We start from the raw sequence: 20,627 nt of genomic DNA, 5'->3' as shown, positions 1-20,627 counted from the left end.
TATCTTTGAGCATTATATTGCCGACATTCACAGATACGGCAACCAGTGGGCAACAATTGCATGTATCAATGCAGTTTGTGAAGGATTACGCATTGAGAGGAGAGGCACTGCCTCACCTGACCGCACGTCCCTGTTTAAGAATATTTTCAAATGTAAATATTTCAATTAAAAGAGAGTTTTGTACAAACAGATACATACTGATGATACTAGATGATAATAGAGTCTAACATCTGTTTAAGACACACTTAAATCAACACATTAGTTGCTATTTTGAGTTTATTTTGCCATGTAACCTGGGATTTTGACACGGTGTGTACAAGAGATTAAGTCAGTTTTTTTTTTCCATCTATGCTTTTAACACCTTTTGTACAACCCAAATGATAAAAAGGGTCACATTTATGAATTAATTCAAACTCTTTCAGCCTGTACTGCAAAGCAAAGAGGTCCATAGAGGACCTCGATTTTTCCTGCACATACAACCTGCCAACTTCGCAACGGACAGTTTTGGATCCAGCGTTGGCTAACCTCACAGGCAGTTTGTGGGTTGTGTTTAAACTTTTTGGAAATTATTAGAACATGGTTTTTTAACGAAAATAAATCTATTCTTTTCATTTGATTAAGGTTCTGTGAATCTGGGTGTGTGTTTGTCTAGTTCATGAATAACATTGTGGCATATTAGCAGAAACAATGATAAGTGGTTTTGACTACTCTAGGGCCCTTGTAGAGTTAATGACCTGCATTAGAAAAATGCTCTTATGGACTAATTTTTGCGTTTGGTTGAAGACCTACAAGCAGAAGAAAGTAGCTCTTTTTTAGATCCTTTTAAAGTTCATCCAGAAATAAACTCTCTAATCTGCTCACATAAACCTTCCCTCAAAGTCACCCTGGGTTCGACTAAATCAACGGTTTGGAGTGTGTGAACTCCTGGCCCCCTCAAGAAAATACACTTTTTTTGTGTGTAGATCAGGTGTTGTGAGAGGCTTGATGTGGGCTGCTGTTATCCTCCTACCTCTCCCAGGATCCCTGTTTCATCAGTGTTGGTGTGAATTCCTCCGATATGAAAATGGGCCGACTGCCAGTCTTCTGCCAATCTTTTCTTTGAGTCTGCGTTTTGCTCTGAGGAGATTAAGGCTGCGTTTGATGACGGAGGGTTTGTTGTTCCTCATATTAAGCAATTTCCATACATCATAATTTGAATGTAGAATAAAAGTCGTCTTTGATATCTAAAGATGCAACAACAAAAAATACACACACATTATCCGAAGTAACTACGAGTCGTTTTTATCATCAGTTTGTTTCTCTGGTTATGATGCGGAAATGAAATGAGAAATAAAATATTTATTTTTTTAATCAGCGTTTTGTGTGTCGGGAAGTCTTAGTAAAGTTAACTGTTTATATTGACAAAGATTTTGTGGAAAACTGTCAATCATTTGCCAACACCACTTTATTTCAACAGTAAGATTTATGAAACAATTCATACCTCAAAGAGGTTTTCGTTTAACTGATGACAATTAAATTCAAATAAGGGTTATTTTGAATTGATTGCTTAGGCTTTTTTCATTTTAGTGCAGCCGTGAAGTGACTCTGAGATATTGCAATTGAGCTGAGCTGCTGATTAAGATTTGAAATGAGTATGATTTAATTAAAAACTAGTTAACTTAGTGCAGACAACGCTTTGAACAGAAATTAATGAAATTAATTTTGTTTTAATAAAGTAAAGCTGATAAAATCAAGCAGGATTTGTTTCTACTTACATATTTTTACTTTTTGTATTTTAATATGGCGGGAAATTGATATAATAAACAGTAAATCCGTGATTTCAATGTTAGTTAAATCTTGGTTATGCAACTTATTAATAACTAAAAAATACATTTGTAACCTGTTTTATTCTTTGAATCGAGACTCAATGATAAAAGTGAAGTTTTATAACTTCACGAAAATTAGTAAATGACGATGTGATACAAAGTTACTGCCATTTAATGACAATCCTATCACAGCACGTGTGGCAGCTTTACATTTATAGTCTTTATAAAGTTAGAAAATGAGTTGGAAAACCTTTACGTAATCAATAACGTAAATAACCTAAATAAATTGAGTCTTGAATGTTATTTGTAAATAAGATTCAATTTTTTTCAATTGTAAAAAAATAGACTTTGTCAAGAATGAATGGGAAAAAATATCTCAAAATATAAAAATTCAATGTAAAAAAAAAAAATGGAATGTGAAAAAGTGTAATTAAATTCAGTATAAGAAATTTAGATCTGTGTGTGAGTCCTTGGATGGATTTACATTAGTTCTTTTCTGCAGTGGAAAAAACAAGACGTGTGTTGGGGGTTCAATCTGAACTGAAATTACGAACAGAAACTCAACAAAATACAATATTTACATTGAAAGTAAAGTGCTTTAAATTACATGTTTATTTGCCTCATAAAGCTGTTACCTCAAGATAAACTGTTTTCAAAAGCACAGGATGACATTTAAATGCTTCAGAAAACTGTTTATGTCTTGATTTATGGTGTCGTTGTAAATGCTTCTGTGTCTGATGCATCATCCCGGGTTGATTTGTCTTAACAAAATGATGAATTCCCTTTCTACACACGGATCAAATATGTAATGTTCAGATGATTAATCAGGTACTTATAGACATTAAGGATCTCTGGTTTGCTCACATGCACAGCATAGACCATAATATTATTATTATTAGAATTAAATAATGAATTTGTTTACAATAAATTGACCCGAATAAGGGAATAATTGATAAGAAAATAAACGAATGAAGCAACTTTCCCAAGTAATAGTTAAACTGTAATGGATTCTGTCAGTTTTACAGTTATAAATAAATGTCTTTGCCATGTTGCGCGCAGACTACAAATTGCCCAGTTTTATCTAAAACAGGGTCGTTTAACGCAGTCACAAAATAGGCCCAATTTTTTTTTTTTTTTACAGCCAAGTTTGCATGCCGAACAAAACAAAATACCAAACTACCTGGAACAGGAAGAACAGGAAGTGGGAGTCTAGTTTTGATATTGTCTTTTCATTTTTCGAAGCTCAATCTAACATCATTATCTTCCTTTTGGTTCTCCTTTATCAATCATTTTCCTCCCTTGAATTTCGCCTATAACTCTTATTAAAGTCTCTGTATAGTTGCTGACATTCCTTATCTTATTTTAAACACTGACATATTTATGGGTCTTCAACATGAACGGAAATCTACTTCATATTTGAGGCAAAAAAAATCCACATGCAGTGACTTGGACCTTCGGGTTTGACACATTCGTCCTAAAAAAGTTAGTAAGAGTATTGGTATTGGAGTATTTTGGTGTCTCCACTGTGGCGAATGGTTGAGCTCAAGGTTTCAATGATGTGACAAAATCCAATACTCCTAAATAGGATATTTTCCGATGGCTTGATCCACTTTATTACACTATAGCAACAGTACTTGTAGAACATTGCATGTACCGTATTTTCCCCACTTTAAGGCGCACCTAAAAGCCTTTAAATTTCTTGAAAAAACGACAGTGCGCCTTATAATCCGGAGCGCCTTATATATGAACATAAACTGGTGGGTGACTTGTTTACAAACACTTTCATGACTCCCGACTGAGCCAACACGCCGTGGGCAAAATTGCGTCAATACGGGGTGGGATTAATGACGCATGTCGCATCATGGCGGACGTCTATGGAGTAAGATTACTGCCACCGTTTTGAGAGAGTGTGTCTTGGTTGTTGTACACTCAAAATCACTCTGCTGCGCGCTCAACCAGTCCTAAACCTGCGTTCAACATTTGTCTGCTCACAACACCAGTCTCACATTCTGCTGCTCGAAGCCTTTTAAACATACTGTAATTTGATTATATCTTTTATTCTATGCGCCTTATAATCAGGTGCGCACTATTTATGAAAACACTTCTAAAATAGGCCCTTCATTGAAGGTGTTCCGTATAATCCGGTGCGCCTAATAGTGCGGAAAATACGGTAGCTAAAATATATCAAGGAGAAATTACGGTTCAAGTATCTATTTAGCATTCGCCGCCACGACCGCTCCTCATCAATGACCCGAAAAAACCTCACCCGTCATGAAGGTGAAAACCTTCCCCACGTCGAGCAAATTCCATCTATCTTTGTTTTGTTTCCACATATGCTCAGCATTCATCGGGCGACGGAGATTCTGAGCGTCAAACATTTCGCAGAATGACCTGTCAGCGTTTTAAATTTCCTGGTCTTATCTGCAGCTTACCTTAATGTCGGGGAAACAACAACAACTTTAAATCTATCGCTCCCCTGTCGCTGCGACAAGTTGCCTTCATCCCTTTTTTATGCAGACTTCTCCGCGAGCGGCGTGTTTCAATATCGTCGGAGCTTGTCGCACAAAGTGAATTCCTTAATATGGGTTCAGCGGGATAAAAGCTCTGATAAGCGGCAACAAAGCAGCAGCTGATCTTAAACATTTTTGTCACTTTAAGCAGCAGTTTGCTCGCCGGTAAACAACACATGGTATTATCTTATCTGACTAGAGCTTCAGCCAAATATATTCAGGCCCTTTATTTAAGTGTTCCCTTGGTTTGGGTTTTTGTCGTTGGATTGACAACAGCACCTCCACACTCCACTTACAGCTGAAACCATCAAAAACAAAGAATTAAATGTGTTTGGAATAATCAGTAATAACAGCCAAAGTGACGTGAGACAATCGGAGACTCTAAATAATGAATAACAAGTGGTCGAGGCGTGCACAAACCAGTTTTCAGAGAGTTGATAGGTATTGTTTATATCTGATACTGGTGTCAAACTGGTACTTTGGAACTGCTGCTGGATCTTAAAGATAAACTAATGTGTTTATTTAAGTGTGTCCTAAATAGATCTTGGACCTCTATTGTATCATCCGTATGTGTCTGTTTGTACTATCATTGAAATATTAACATTAGAAAATGTGATCAAGCCCCGCCCACTGAATACACTTCTGCGGATTAAATCTTGTTTAACATAACCACGCCCACTCTGCCGTGATTGGTCAAACATCAAGGTTTGTTTGGATGTCTCCACCTCCAAGGGACTCGTCGCATAAACAAGTCGGGGGTGATAACAGCTGGCTGGAGGAGGATTGACCATTATTATAAGACCATTATTAAGTCATTATGGACTCCACTCTTGTAACTTCTCGTTCGCCAAGATTTCAGACGGGGGAGAGCTTTATAAAGTAAAGTTTTAGAGTAAAATTTAAAACTTGTTCATGAAGAGAGGCTTACTGCAACTTGAAGAGGAAGACTGACTTGGTTATATTGATATAACTTGGTCCTCAACCACAGCGCTTGATACCTGGCTGTAGATTATTAGTATCGACTTTTTGTTGTCTTAGAGATGTAAAAAACAGGATTTTCTCCAAAGTCATATTAGCATGTGACTCTTTACATGTTTAATTCCATAAATGTTTTGTCCGTGAAATTGACGCCAAACCGAAATATGGCACCAAATTCTGTCTTTTCCGTTCTCATACTGATAATAATGTTTTTCTATTGACTTCATCTGTCATTCAAAACACTATAATTGACAATTTGAAACCTTTTCAAAACCCTTTTGCAAATTGTATGACCCTGTTGCAAAATGGACAGTTGAAGTAGATTTTATAAATATAAACCTTAAAAACCTTTTTTCATGGCTGAACCAAGATGGTTGAGAAAGTGCAGTAATTACAGTTATTTCATCTTGTTGTTTACTTCTCTAGTTGTTCAAAGTACAGTCCGATCCACTTTTATATCAGCCCGCGTACTTCATGATTGTCTTTGATCGGTGACGTCACTGTTGAAGTTGCAACTGTACCTGTAACAGTGAGTCATTCATTCCAGTGTGGTCTCCAGCCGAAGCCATCGAGGACTGTGTCAGTCGACAAATAATAACAGGCCGACATTTGGTAACTGCGAAAAAGTGCAATCTAAATGTCACGTTTGTTATGTTTCAGCTTGTGCCTCTTATTTATGCAGCCATTTTGGCAAATAAGTGTCGCGAAAATGTCACCTCATGTCCACATGCTCCATTGGTCCTGATTACAGATTACCAAATCTCGAGTATGGGGAACGTTACCATGGCAACACACCTTAGTAGTGTGTGGCTACACTTGCAACATATTGGTAGGACGTCCACTTCACCAATTGACAGTGTGAAGCACTCTATTGTATCATCAGTATGTGTCTGTTTGTACAAAACTCTCTTTTCATTGATCAGAAATTGTGCTTAAGCTCCGACCCCTGAAAACACGTTTTTTTTCTAGAGATTAAATCGTGTTTACCATAACCACGCCCGCTCTGCTGTGATTAAACAAGCATCAAGGTTTCTCACCGCGCGAAGTCAATCCCGGGTGATTACAGCTAGCTGGACGAGTGAAGACCATTTTTACATCATAATGGACTCTCGTAATCTATCGTTCGCTGAGATGTCAGGCGGGGGAGAACTTTATAAAGTAATAAGTTCAAAACTTGGTCATGATGAGGGACTAACTGCATCTTGGAGAGGAAGACTTCTACATTTGAAACATGTGAGTGAGTCAGGAGAGTTGGGTTTTCACATGAGTTGAACTACGTCCCTTATTTTGCAAATTCTGGAAAAGCTGTTTAGGGGAATAAAAAACAATTTTGCCACTGAAGTCTTTTTTCTTTGGCTAAGTGTGTAGTTGACTTTTGTGGTTTTTGCATCAAGATGACTCTTTGTGCACCTTATCATTGCCTTCTTTATATATAACTACAGAAATATAGAACTATAGAAACTAAGAATTAACAATCCCCATCATCCTTTGCTCCAAACCATTCTTCACAAGATCGCTCCAGTTACTTTGTTTATTGAACATTCTCGTGGGAACTTCTCATCAACAAACATTTTTGATTGATTATATTTTTTGCTTTTAAAATGAAATTAGCTCCTTGGCAGAGATATTTATGTCTTAAGGTCAATCTAGTTATGTGAGGCGTGCGATTTTTTGATTTTAATTACATTTTCTTTGATACAGGAACCAACAAACCGTCTTTAATCTTGATTCAGAAGTGGTTAACTATTAATTAAAACTAAGCAGCTTGATTCGATCTTATTTGTAGAGCATGTTATTGATGCGTTCCTTCAACTGTAGCATGAAATGATATCCGTTCATATGCAAAATAGGATCTTAGTGATTCTTGCCAAATGGTCTCGCATGTGTTTTAATGTATTTATTTCTCATTTACGCGTTGAAACACGTGACCAACAGCAGCAGAGCGAGTGAAAACACCATCTGACGCCGACTAATGAAGCTTTACCCATCAATATGGCACTTTCTAATGAAAATGAATCTGGATCCCGCGGTGTCATGACGAGACGAGTGAATAATTCACACTTCTTCCTTTTGTGTGACCTCGTGGGTGTGCGTTTGTGTGTGCTGTCAGCTGGGAGGTTCTGCGGTTCCTCCTGTCAAACCTCCGCTGGTGGATGGAAGAATATCGCTTTGACGGCTTCAGGTTTGACGGCGTTACTTCCATGCTGTACCATCACCATGGCATCGGTGAGTCTCTCCATCCACTTTCCTTTGTGTGAGTGAAAATGTCCACTGAACCCCACAGAGAGAATAAATTAAGGTTTTCTTGAAAGGAAGGATTCTATTTCATCCAGCAGAACCACTGACTCCATCCTATTCGTAATGATATTGAAGTCTGGTTAATCCAACTCTATTCATCAAGAACTCTTTTAAAAAAGGTGGCTGCCAATTAAAATGATTCACAATTGAAAATAAAGAACAATTGGATGAGTTTCCCCTTAATAAATGATTTTATGTAGACAATTAAACTAGAGGTAAATTAATGACACCATTATTCGTCCACAGATTATTTTTGTCTGACTCACAAAAACTTGATTTGTTTAATTTACTTGTATTTAATTCATACTAGAAATATAAAGAAGACCTCATTATGAGTCTTTGATTGGTAAAAATGGACGGTGGAACAGTGGGTAGTGGACCCGCCTCAGCAAGAAGGTATCCTGTTCACTTCAAGCTGAAAAGTGAACCAGCTGTGTGTGGATATTTTTCCCAGTAGGTTTGCTCTGGGCACTTTTTAATAGCTATGTATAAATAAGGGCTGTGAGATACAGTATATCAGAAAAAAATATATAATGCAATATGAATATCAAAAAGATGTGCGATCATTTCTAATTATTTAAGGTGTCAATCATGCATTTCTTAAATATGCACTTTGACCAACCAGGTGCGACTTCAAGTGGGTAGATGTTGCTTTGCTATTGGTCAGAAGCAGGAAAGACTGTTTTTTTTTTAAACTGGTAAAGGATTTCGACCGGAGATATCACATACAATCATTAAAGCATTTCTCACAAATCCTTATTAAACATGTATGGAACATGTGTGAAGTAGTTTCCCCTTACCTTTGAGATTCGAAATGCTAATTGTTTTTGTATTTTTTTTCTCCAATTTAATTTGCACTCTGTGAAGGCCACTTTATGGTAATATTTGTTCTTTTATTAGAAACACAGAAAGCAATTGGTGTGTTTTTGCACTTTAAGTTTTAAGGTTTTATGCTGGTAGGAAAACTGTTTGTTGGACATCTTGTATAATTCACTAAAATGCAATATTTTAGTGGGTTTTTTTGCATAAAAATGTAAAATTTAGGCACTTTACAACATTTGAGTGGTTATCTTAAAGTGATAGTACGCACAAAATTCAAATTTCAATAGTTTTCTACTCACCCTCATGTTGGCTAAGAGTTGGGATTATTTTCAGAGTAATCTGTTCCTTTTTAGAATTATAGACAAACATGTTTGTTCATTTATATGTAGCATGAGCAGTGACACTTGCAAAAAGGGCTGCAAGATGAATTGCATTTGCGTTCTAATCACTATTTCAACAAATTAGAATTTTATTTTAAAAAAAATTGCGATTTCATTTTAAATTTTGTCCCTTTTGTCGAGTCTTTAATACAAGATGGACGTCACAGATGAGAAGTATGGAGCTATTTGGATGTTTTTAAGTGAGTTATTTTTGGTGAAGAGGAAAGCAAAAGCAACTAAACTCAATTTTCTACATTAAAATGAACAAACATTTTTGTCTATAAATCTAAAAAAGAACAGATTACTCAAATATAAATCAAATAGTCTCAACTCTGAGTTGACATGAGGGCGAGTAGGAAATTAATGAAGTTTTAATTTGGGTGAACTATCACTTTAACAGCGATGTTTAATTTTATTATATTTTTTTTCCCAATGATTGTATTTTTCATTACTTACCACTATCCCAGTTATTTTATTTAAAATATCATACAGCCCTAGCATGAATGGTTGTTCATCTCTCTGTCCCCTCACGGCTAGTGATGTGCTGATAAAGCTTCATGAAACAGTGTCATGTTGTTTGCTCTGAAAGTGAACATAATGAAAATAATGACACTGCTTCATGAAGCTTCATCAGACCATCACTACTCGCGACAGACTGGAGACCAGTTCAGAGTGTCCCCCGCCTCTCGCCTGAAGTAGCTGGGACAGCCCCGGCTTTAACATTGGCGATAACATTGCAGATAAGAGACCTAATTATTGCCTTTGTCTAAGTAAGATTGTATTTAGAATGCATGTAAGTCCTACTGTGGGATTGAATTCAAATGACTAAAGAAGCAATTTAGATAATACAGTTAAAAACTACCTTTTAAATACTTCAATATTTCCGCTGTTAGTTCTCACATGCTGGTTTATTCAAGTAGTCCTGAGCTTAAGTTATTATTTTAGAGTGAAACTGTCTATGAGTCATGCAAGAGAAGTTGTTGGTCAAGGTCACGAGTCCCTTATCACTGACTCAGACTGCATCTTCATGAATCCCTCAGCCTTTTCATTTTTGGCTGAGAGCTACCTCCTATTGTGCTGGAACTGTTATTCATGTAAATAGACTCTCACGGCTCCTGAATGCATCATCCGTGATCAGCGTCTCTGATTGATGTTTGGATGCCGCGCGAGGGCTAAAATTAGCAAGTGAGCTGTCATGAATGAAAGAGGAAGCGACGAGGTAAAAACCGACAGTCAGTTTTGGATAGTAAACCGTAAAGTAAATGCTCAGATTGAATCCGAATGTTTATCCCTGGCGTAGGAAAGTCAAGCATGTGGCATCACCGCAAGGTAGCTGCGCTACATGATGTAAGTGTGTGTTGAACTTCTTCCAGGCGTGGGCTTCTCTGGCGATTACAGCGAGTACTTTGGCCTCCAGGTGGATGAAGAATCTCTGGTTTACCTGATGCTCGCCAACCACATTCTTCACACCCTCTACCCCAACTGCATCACCATCGCTGAGGTAATAACCTCCCTTTACTGCGCGGACTCCGCCAGGAGGGAAGATTCATTAAGAGAACTTTTAATGATCTTACTTAGCTATTCATCGCTGTAATTAGCAGGTAAAAGGAAAGAAGCTCTTTTTTTTTATCTTGGATGATGGTGTTGGATTTTACTCCGCTGTGCGACGGTATTGATGTGAATTTGAATGACTGCTGTTAGAGAAGCAGGTCGACAAAAAAAACAAACAAAGATATGAATTCCATCTCTTGTCCACAGGATGTGTCTGGCATGCCGGCGATGTGTCGCGGCTTGGAGGAGGGGGGTCTGGGTTTCGATTACCGGCTGGCCATGGCCATCCCTGACAAGTGGATTCAGGTAGGAAGGCTTACTTCAGATATTTATTTATCTTTTCCCTCTGGCCACCTTTTGACGACTCCTTTGCTGTCTTAATGAAAACAGAAAGTTCAGCAACAGATCAAGCAAGTTGTTTCGTACCATGGAGGACATCTTTTTAAGGACCTAACTTGTAGTCCAACCTGATACAACCCCGTAATAGAATTTAGGGTCAGACATTTTTTAATCAATGTGTTATTATATAAAGAAACAACCAAAATTATTATCGTTTTTAATTTTACCAAGATATAATTCTTAGCAAAGATTAATCCATCTTGACCAACGGACAAGATGCACTTTATTACTTTAAGTAAGTTGTCCCCATCTGAAATCTCAGCGAACGAGAGGTTACAAGAGCTCAGTACATTATACCTTATTATGGGCTTTACTCCTCCTTCAGCCAAGTGTAATCACACCCTGCTTTGTTTCTACAACGAGTCCATTAGAGTTAAAAACGTATGAGATTTATGACATGCAGTGACAAACCTTGATGCTTGGCCAATCACAGCAGAGTGGGTGTGGTTATGGTAAACAAATGTTCTCTTCAGAAAAAAAACAAATGTTTTAAGTGGGCGGGGCTTAAGATCATTTTCTAATGTAAATGTTTTAATGAAAAGAGTTTTGTACAAACAAAAACATTGTGTGTGTGTCTGCTTAAGATATTGTTTACTAAAAGTGTTTGAATGCACAGAGAACTCCATGAACTGCTCCACAAGTTATTTACCATATAATTCAATAGAACTCAAAAGTGTTGAAAAGGCTGTGATAATTGTCCAAAACAAGAATTCCAGCACCTTTTATAGCGGCCACTTTAGCTCAGACCGACACTGTTGAGTTTGTTAACAGCCCTCAGTGGAACAAAAGCATCGCTATAGTCATCAGGTATGAAGTTTCCAAACGCCACGAGGCGGGCCATCAGCCTGATGGTGATCCAGAGACGCATAAGTGCTATTTTTACTTTTCCATCTAATCCCTTTTGTTGAAATTTCACTTTGGGTGCATTACAATGAGATGCTGTTTGCATCATCTCAAAGGATGAATTAAGAGTAGAACCAGTCAGCAACTATATATAATTCTAAGGAGGTGTGAGAGAGAAAAAAATAATATCCTTTTGGATAAATGACGTTGACTCGGTTTGCCTGTGATTGTGAAGCTTCTAAGACGTTAAGATATATGATTGAAAAACGTTGCACGGGCGGAATTCTGAAAATAACTTGTTTTAGTCGCTGTCAAAACGTTTATTTTGAATTAGATACTTTATTACTATAAAGCTAAGGACAAGAGATACTACAATATTTTTCTCGAAAAAAGTAATTTCTTCATTTTTTTATTATTAATTTTGGTCTCCAAAAAAAAATTATATTAGAGAATGATCCTAAGCCCCGCCCGCTTTAAACACTTGGTTTTTCTTAAAAAAATGTTGTTTACCATAACAACACCCTGCTGTGATTGGTCAGGCAGCAAGGTTTGTCACTGCATGTCATCAATACCAGAAGTTTTTACCTCCAAGGAACTTGTTGTAGAAACAAAGTGGGGCTTGATTACAGCTGGCTGGAGGAGGAGTGAAGCCCATAATTGCGTATAATGGACTGCGCTCTGGTAACCTCTTGTTCGCTGTGATTTCAGATGGGGGAGAACTTCATAAAGTAATAACTTTAAACCAGAGTCATGATGAGGGACTTACTGCATGTTTCCCTTGTGCATGGTGTGTCACACATCGCCACCAAGTGATAGGAGGGGGGAAATTATCTTTATTGACCCCGGAACCACACCCACGATAAATGATTGGATAGACTGTAGACGGAACAATAAAATCTAATAATAGTTCTGCAGATGTGCTACCGTCACGAAGAGAGTTGTCTCCAGAACAACCCTCCTCCAAGGGAAGGTCAGGGCGGCAGCTCTCTCCCCCACCGCCCCACCAGCTCCTCACCCACTCCTGACTCTCTGAGTGAAGCCCACCGCTGTGAGAGACAGCCTTGATTAACGATGCATACACTCCCCCCATCGAGATACACAAGAAAGCAGAGTGTAAGAAGAAGCATGTGGCGTGGAGGTCAACGCACGCTGGTCGGGCGTTTCTAGAGAAATCTGACTTCCAGTTCAGCAACAAAAAAAAAGATGGTAAACTTGCAACAAATGACCTCATTAGTCATCGGGTAAACAATCTTAGCAGGTCATGAAAACTTTACATCTGTTTTTAACCCTTTGACTACAATTAAGCACAAGGCAGAGAAGAATATGTCTAGCAGTTTTGTGTTACGCAATAAATTCAACACTCGATATAGAACTGGGCATTGATTGTTGATACTTGACAGGTTAGGAATCTGACTTTAAGGTGAACTTGGACGAAGATGAGACATCAGAGATCAGAATGGGTTAAAGTCTCGACCATTTTACTTGTACAAGGAGAGTGATACAGTACTCTCTCATCGATATCCCATTTTCACTCTGAAGTGAGACATTTTTCAGTTGTATCTTTATACCCGAACGCAGGTTATTGATTGTCCCTGAGACAGGAACAAATTCAGGTGATAGTTCACCCAAAATTCAAACTTTACCTGTCATGTTGACTAAAGGTTGCCATTATTTTCAAAGTAATCTGTTCCTTTTTAGAGTTATAGGCAAACATTTTAATAATGCGACTGGTGCCCAGGTACTAGCTTCCTCCAAAAAAAACCTGGAAAATAAAACGTAAAAGTTTATATTTTACGCTAATTTCTAGCAGGTGTTTAAAGAGTAGCAGCGATATAGACCATAAGTGCTCTGAAAGTACTCTGGGTAATTACACGAACATTTCAAGAGCGCAAACAGTCTACAATGGAAGAGCTTGCGATGTTGCTATAATGCTTTGAAACACAAACAATGATTAAGGTAAATACCTGTGGTTCAGCAAATATGATTACATACTTGCAAACTAGCTAAGTATTTTCCAATCCATACCAGTACTGATATTAAAAGCGATTTTCGTCCACACATTATCAAGTACCGAAGCATTTTGGCCAGTGCCACAAAAGAGCCAAAGTTCAATACCCAGCTCTATTAATTAAACACAAGGTTACGTCAGATTTTGTTTGTATCTGGATGTAAAATCCAGCAAAAGTAAAACAAATTCTTAATACTGGAGGTGAATAATATCACTATTTTCTGAGATCTGAATGCTAAGTTGTACACAGCTTTTGTTTTCCCTGCGTTTCTCAATAACTTTATTTCACCCTGAGGGAAGTTGGCGGCGACTCGCGCGCTTCATGTTTAATGTATAGCCGGGCGGGACGGGCGTTCACAAGGCCGGCTACAGTCAGTGAAGTGCACTCAGGACTGGACTTGCCTCCTCTCTCAGAGTGTCAATTAGGGAGGTTTAGAACGGACTGGAGTGGAGACTCCAGTGAGGTGTGCGGCGCTCAGAAGGAGACGTGGAGCAGAAGAAGGCAGGCAGTCAGAAAGATGGACGGATTGGACGGAATACGGAAGACGACAAAGAGAACTTATTTATAGATTCTGATGCGGAAATCTCTTTTCAATCCCGCAGTTTTGGGATTCATGCCGTGTAGCTCATCCTCGTGCACGGCCCATGGATATGACTCATTTACAGGCCAGTTAGGACCAACGGCTGCGGGAAAATGAAAATATCCTAATGTGGGAAGTAGATTAGACACTGGGTTTGGATGAGTTTGTGTGATTTTGGGCCCAAAAATGCTTTCAGGAGGATGTTAAAGAGCAAGAATGACACAGGGAATGTGATATGAAGGCCGGAATATGAGCAAAACATTTTTATTTCAGTAAGATTTGGGGTTTTTATACTGGAATTTGTTTTCATTACAATGAAAGTAAAAACTTTACCATATTTTAAGATTTAAAAAATAAATAACAAAATAAGGTTCTGAACTCATCTGGGCAATGTATGGCATTTGGACCATACATGGCCCTTCCACAGCCTGCTTTTGGCCCTTGCACAGTATTTATAAATTATATTTTTCAATCAAATTTTCTCTTTATCCTGCATTTTATTTTGTCTCTAACAGTTATCCAATACACTAATATATAGATGAGACTTGCTTTGGAGTGGTCGTTTAATTTAGGTTCATCACCTGATGTCCTAATGTCCAATTTGCACAGGATAATTATTACCTGTGGACCTCTGGTAATTTGTAATAATTGCGGAGAAGTCTACGTTTTAATCTCATGCGAATGCGCCATGTCTGTGATTTGTAATTTAATAATTCCGCCGCAAATTACCTACTATAACACACCAAACACAGACGCCGGCTGATAATAATAATCCTTTGTGAATGCGAATGTCTGCGTTTGTAATTCTGAATGCCGCATATATGCCACTGTAACGGACTTCTAGGCACTCGCCATTGTGTTAATATTTACTTCCGCTGTTTTTTTTAAGGGGTTGAAAAGGAAGTAGATGGAATTCCTTGTTGTTGGGGGTGTGTTCCACATGACGAAAGTCAAGAAGATTTGCATGCTGCACAGCTACAAACTAAGTTCCAGCCTCGTTGTTTCCCACACGAATACACTCGGTTACAATACTGTGACAGACTGTGTCTCTTCTGTAAGAATAATGTTGGGGCACATTTTTGTGCAGGGCAGCGCTGTTGAGTTGGGGAGAGAAACGACAGAAAAAAAAACGGTTGTCCACTTTATCTTCTTAAAACAAAGAACGCTTGGTTACAATTTTACTTTGTCTTTCAGTAATTACAGTCCTTTTTACATCTGTATCTCTAGGTAATGTCAGTAAAAATGACTGTTTTACAGACGTCGCTTATCCCGTGTGAATGCACTTAAAATAACACAGAGGAGGGGGGGTCATTTACAAAACACCGAGGTCCCGTGTGAATAGGGCTTATGATGTACTTTTTATTTACTCATCTGCGGTCATGGTCAACATACAAGCAAAAAAGGTCCAGGCTGGTATAAAGTCGATTTCTGTACTTTTATTTGTCCATAAGTCATATTTCTTTTAAATAAGTAAAATCTAAAAATGATGGCTCTCATGATTATATTGTTTATTCTCCCATTTTCAACATCCTCTTCCGTGGTAATTATTGCTAACTGGCTAAATTGCTAACAAATAGAGTCGTGGGATCAGTGGGTTGAATTTGCTGCTCGACAAATGCGAAACGTCATCATGTTCTACCTTGAATTAACAGACTCCTATATCATTCGGAAGGCAGAGCGACGACCTCGTCCTGAATGCTCTGATTCCTCCGTTTATTATTTTATTTCCGGCTCTGCCTAATTAATCCGAGCGCCGCGGTCGGCTCGTGACAGCCCGGCTTGTAAAGTTAGATTTGTGCGCCGCTCATTACCGTTGATGAAGTGGCGTGTCAGCGGTGCCAGTAAGCGCGACTGGTCCTGGGCCGACTCGGGCGAGCTGCTGGCGGAGAAGTCGTCAACCCAGTCACTCCCAGCCCCGGCCCCGACACTCTTTGGCCCAGATTAATTGCTCCGGGGTCCGTCTTCTCCCGGCGCGTTTTGGTGAAAGAGATTCGTAAAAGAGTGCGCGTGGATATCGAAGGCGTGTTCTGCTGGGTTTATCTCGCAAATTCAATCACTTAGCAGTGAAATTGAAGCCGGAGCTGGCAGAAGAAATCTGGATTTATTTGTTGTCTTTTAGCGTGGCGTTCTGTGTTTCGCTGAATTACTGCTTAATTTATTCGTGTTTGAGTTAAACACGGAATATGATGAGAAATGCCGCCGACTATTCCGTCCTAACGAGACCATTTTTATTCAGAGTATGGCTTAGAGAATATATCTCTTGTTGTTCTAACTTCCCGGCTGTCAAGGCGGTGTAGATTACTTTCTCTGCATTGAAAAACAAAAATTGCTTTCCCAATAAATCATTATACTGCCTGCTAATACTTCCTAATATCAATGTATATAGCAATTCATCTCCAGACCTTTTCTGCTCCTGCTAAATGCAAATATCTTCTCAGGCAATCACAGTGCGTTTGGAGCGAGAAAACTATTTATCTGTGAGATGTTGCGAGACATCACGCTGTTTGTTTGTGTGTCTTTGTTGTTTAGAAGAGTTGGACAAGTATCATAACCTTTGAAATCTGCCTTTAAAAAAACACTGGTTGTAATTTACATTTTTTTAACACCATAGTTCCATTTTTTACATAAAAGGTATCTTTATTTAAAGGGAAAAATAAACTGACTCAGATGTTTCCAAAGTCTTTCTCTCAAAGATGCAGTAAGTCCCCCATCATGACCATGTTTTGAACTTATTACTTCTCCTCCGTCTGAAATCCTGGCAAACGAGAGGTTACAAGAGAAGAGACCATTATGATGAAATAATGGCTTTACTTGTCTTCCAGCCAGCTGTAATCACGCCTGCTTTGTTTATACAACGAGTCCCTTGGAAGTGGAGACTTCTGGGATTGATATCACGTGGTGACAAACCTTTAATGATTGACCAATCAGAGCAGAGTGGGTGTGGTTATGGTAATCCAGGCGGTCAAAACATTCAGTTTAGACACATTTGTAACTTTCCTTTAAGAGTTGTTGAAAGATGCCTCGTTTGGAGATGTGTTTTTTAATTTAAATATGATTTATATATAATATTCTATTTTTTCATAGTTTAATGTTATTATTGACTTTTTGCTCTTCTGTGTCCAATCTTTGAAGGGAAAACAATAGTTTTCATTGATCAAACTATTCATTGTTTCCCTAATCTTTACCAGTTTGGTGTCTTTCAGTTTAGTTCACCAGTCTTTCATAGAAAACTTTTGGAAAGACGACCATTCACTCACTGATTTTGAAGGAGACAAACTAAACAATCACCTGTATTGTGTTGTTCCAGAGAAGCTAGTGAGTAAGGAAAGTTAGTTTTCTGATCCACAAAATCTTTGACAGACTTTTTCCGATGTGATTGGACATGCCTTAATAACGTTGACACTAGCAGCGCGAGACTTCTTTTGTTTGACATCTCATTCCAAAACAAACACCTGAAATAAAAACCCTCGACCTGCCTTCGATTGAATTCTGGACTTAGAGGGAAGTTGTTCTGCTGAAACCTTGACAGATCGCGTCGTTTGTCTCGTCAGCCGGGACAAGTCTCATCTTTGAAAAGGTCAGTGACACCACGGCGATGTCTGCAGTCTTTTATGAACATCTTTCTGCATTTTGCGCTGTGCCTCGGAAGAAAATCGGAGGATGAGATTAAATTGAGTTAGAAGCAGTATTGAGTAGTGATGAAGCTTCATGAAGCAGTGTCATTATTTTCAAAGCCCACTAGATGGCGGTCTCTGCACTATTTTCCCTTGTTTTCCCCTGTTCTAATCATATTGAAACTCTTTGACTATAATTATTCATTCATCTCTGTTTTTAAAATATAACAATAATATATGTTAAATGTTTGAATTGATTTATTACTTTCCTGTTTTGAGTTTTATTTTTACCAGCTTTGATCTTTATTTATAACTTTTGGATATAGATAGATTTGTCTTTATTTAAATGTTGAATTAATTTCCCTCCATGCGCACAAATAATAACAAAAATAATGTATATATATATATATATATATATATATATATAGTAAATATTCAAAATAAAACTTTAAATAATAATTGAGAATAATAAATATACATTTAATTAATTTTTTTAAAATTTAAAATGAAAATTGTATTATTGTTAAACAAACACATCGCAAAGACAATAAAATAACAAAACATTTTATTGATTATACATACACTATAACTATATAAACCCCTTTAATATTTTATACTCTACAATGTGCTTGTATTAAAATAATACAATTTAAACATGTTTCTTGTAATAGTGATGTATGTTCATTATTATTAATTATCATTGTTATTATTTAAAATCGTTTTTCCGTTTTTTTTTAAATATTTGTTACCTCACCTAGAAATCTCTTGACTTTTTGTGCAAACTTTTCTCATAATTGATCAAACATCAAAAATATTAAATCCAACGCCACCTCAGCGTGTGTTCGTCGACTCAAACCGTGCTGGTGTTTATTAGCAGATCCATCTGCAGCACCAGTTTCTTATTTCCAGTTATTTATTGCCTATTTCAGCGTCTTGTGTTGAGTCATCACTGTTATCGCCGCCTCTTTGACAAACCGTACTTTTGGGGCTGAAAGGGTCATTAAGTGCAATGATTCCACCATATGCTCTTAAGTGTGTCAAATCAACACAATTTGGAACGTTAATACCAATTTCCAGCTGCAGGAAGTGCCGCTGAATAACTCGTAAATATCCTTTAAGATTGTATTTAGGTAATGACATGTCACCTAGGTCCACTCCGCATGAGGAACCTGGCCGCCGGCCCCGGCGCGTCTCGCTGGGTGATATATGGAGCAGAATGTGTGTGTTTAGGTAGAGCAGCCGGTCCATCTCCCACATATTGATCGCACAATTTACTCTCAGATTATGGCTCTGTAGAGTAATATAAAGGTTTCCTAACGTGTCAGTCAGCTGTCACGGCTGCTTCCACAGAGCAGACGTCCGCCTGTCACTGAGATTGACTCGCTCGCTCCCCCACCGGTCTGGCCGACGCCGGTTCTGTCAACCTTGAGTCGGAGACGACATCTGCCTTTGTGTTGTTGATTCCCATCGCATGTGTTTGCCTCATTTAAGTCATGATTATTCAAGATTGTTAGGGTTTGTTTAACTACACGTCTCAGGGGTGTTTTTCTTATGTTCATCTCAAGGTAGTTTCTTTTTTACCTTTAGAAGTTTTTTTTGCTTTTGATGTCGAGTTGCATGTTGTTGCCAAATGTTAGCATCTTTATACTCTTGTTGTTTTTTTTAATAATCATATGAAAGAAACTAAATTGTTAATACCATGCATTTTGGAAGTAAAACAAATCTTAGTTAAGTTTTTCCACTCCATACTATTCCAGCCTGTCTGCACTCTCTTCTTTGCATCCTCTCACTCAAACATATTCTTTCATCTCCATCTCCTGCCCTAATTCCTCACTTGAAATCCCTATGTCATCATCAAACATCATTGTCCGTGAATCTTACTAAATATTTACGTATTCCTTGTGAAAACTAGAATGACTAAATACAAGAATAACGAAATAGCATTACTTACTTAACATTAACGTGACACTCACTTATTAAACACAAAACATAACCACTAAACACGACAGTGAATTAGGTTAGGTTAGGTAGAACTTTAATGATACCTCAGGAGGTCTCCTTCGGGAATTACAAATCCTATTTGAGATAGCAACAATAAGTGTCAACATTGTTTTTTCAGGCAACATCATCTTCCATGTTGAATCTTCTCTTACCGAATGTGTTTGTGATATACATCTATGTATATTACAATAAATATAACTTCTATAACTTTTTCTTAAGCCGCTAAAAAAACGACTTTTTTAAAAAAATAATAACAAATCATGGAACATTCATAACTTAAAATGTCATTACAAATCCCATTTGAGATAGCAACAATAAGTGTCAAAACAAATTAAGTAATAATGTATTGACAACCCATCTCAAACAAAAGACAATGAATATTTAAATAAAGTTAATGATTTACTTCACCTGCACGAAAAAACGTGTGTAGTATTAAAAACAAAAACAAATTATTAGTATATAACAAGAAAAAACGTCCAAAAATCTGTAAACGGAACAAAATCTAATAACACAACCTCAAATGCGATCAAACTATTCAATAAACACAGGAAAAAGTTATTCAACAAACTATTGCCCGAGCAAATATAAATGAAAGGTGGAAACAACAAGCATGTTGATCAGACTCATCAGCTAGGTTTGAATAAATGTTTGCTGCCCCCTACAGGCGTGTCTGGGACGCGCAGCGGAGAGGCAGATCCATTTAAAGCGGTGCTAGATGTTCGCCGTTGTCTTGTTAAGTCTGATTGATTGAGCCCAGTTGTCGGGATCAACACTGTGTGGGCAGATGTGCTCCAGACTGCTGTTCCAGCGACCCCGTTTCCTTCTGACCTCTGAAAA

General features: G+C 37.8%; 1 protein-coding gene across 1 annotated transcript in view; it reads left to right on the top strand.

The window, feature by feature from the left end:
* Window positions 1-20,627, top strand: part of gbe1b (glucan (1,4-alpha-), branching enzyme 1b) — a 92,161-nt gene that overhangs the window by 35,319 nt on the left and 36,215 nt on the right. The window contains exons 8-10 of the mRNA XM_087795126.1: window positions 7,404-7,519; window positions 10,167-10,294; window positions 10,552-10,650. Of these exons, the coding sequence (XP_087651252.1) occupies window positions 7,404-7,519; window positions 10,167-10,294; window positions 10,552-10,650 (343 nt within the window). The remainder of the gene's footprint in view (window positions 1-7,403; window positions 7,520-10,166; window positions 10,295-10,551; window positions 10,651-20,627) is intronic.

This window comes from Callionymus lyra, chromosome 7, assembly GCF_982586985.1.
Source record: "Callionymus lyra chromosome 7, fCalLyr1.hap1.1, whole genome shotgun sequence".
NCBI classification, from domain to species: domain Eukaryota; kingdom Metazoa; phylum Chordata; class Actinopteri; order Syngnathiformes; family Callionymidae; genus Callionymus; species Callionymus lyra.
Note: the sequence above shows the minus strand (reverse complement) of the source record. Positions and strands in the feature narration are given on the sequence as shown.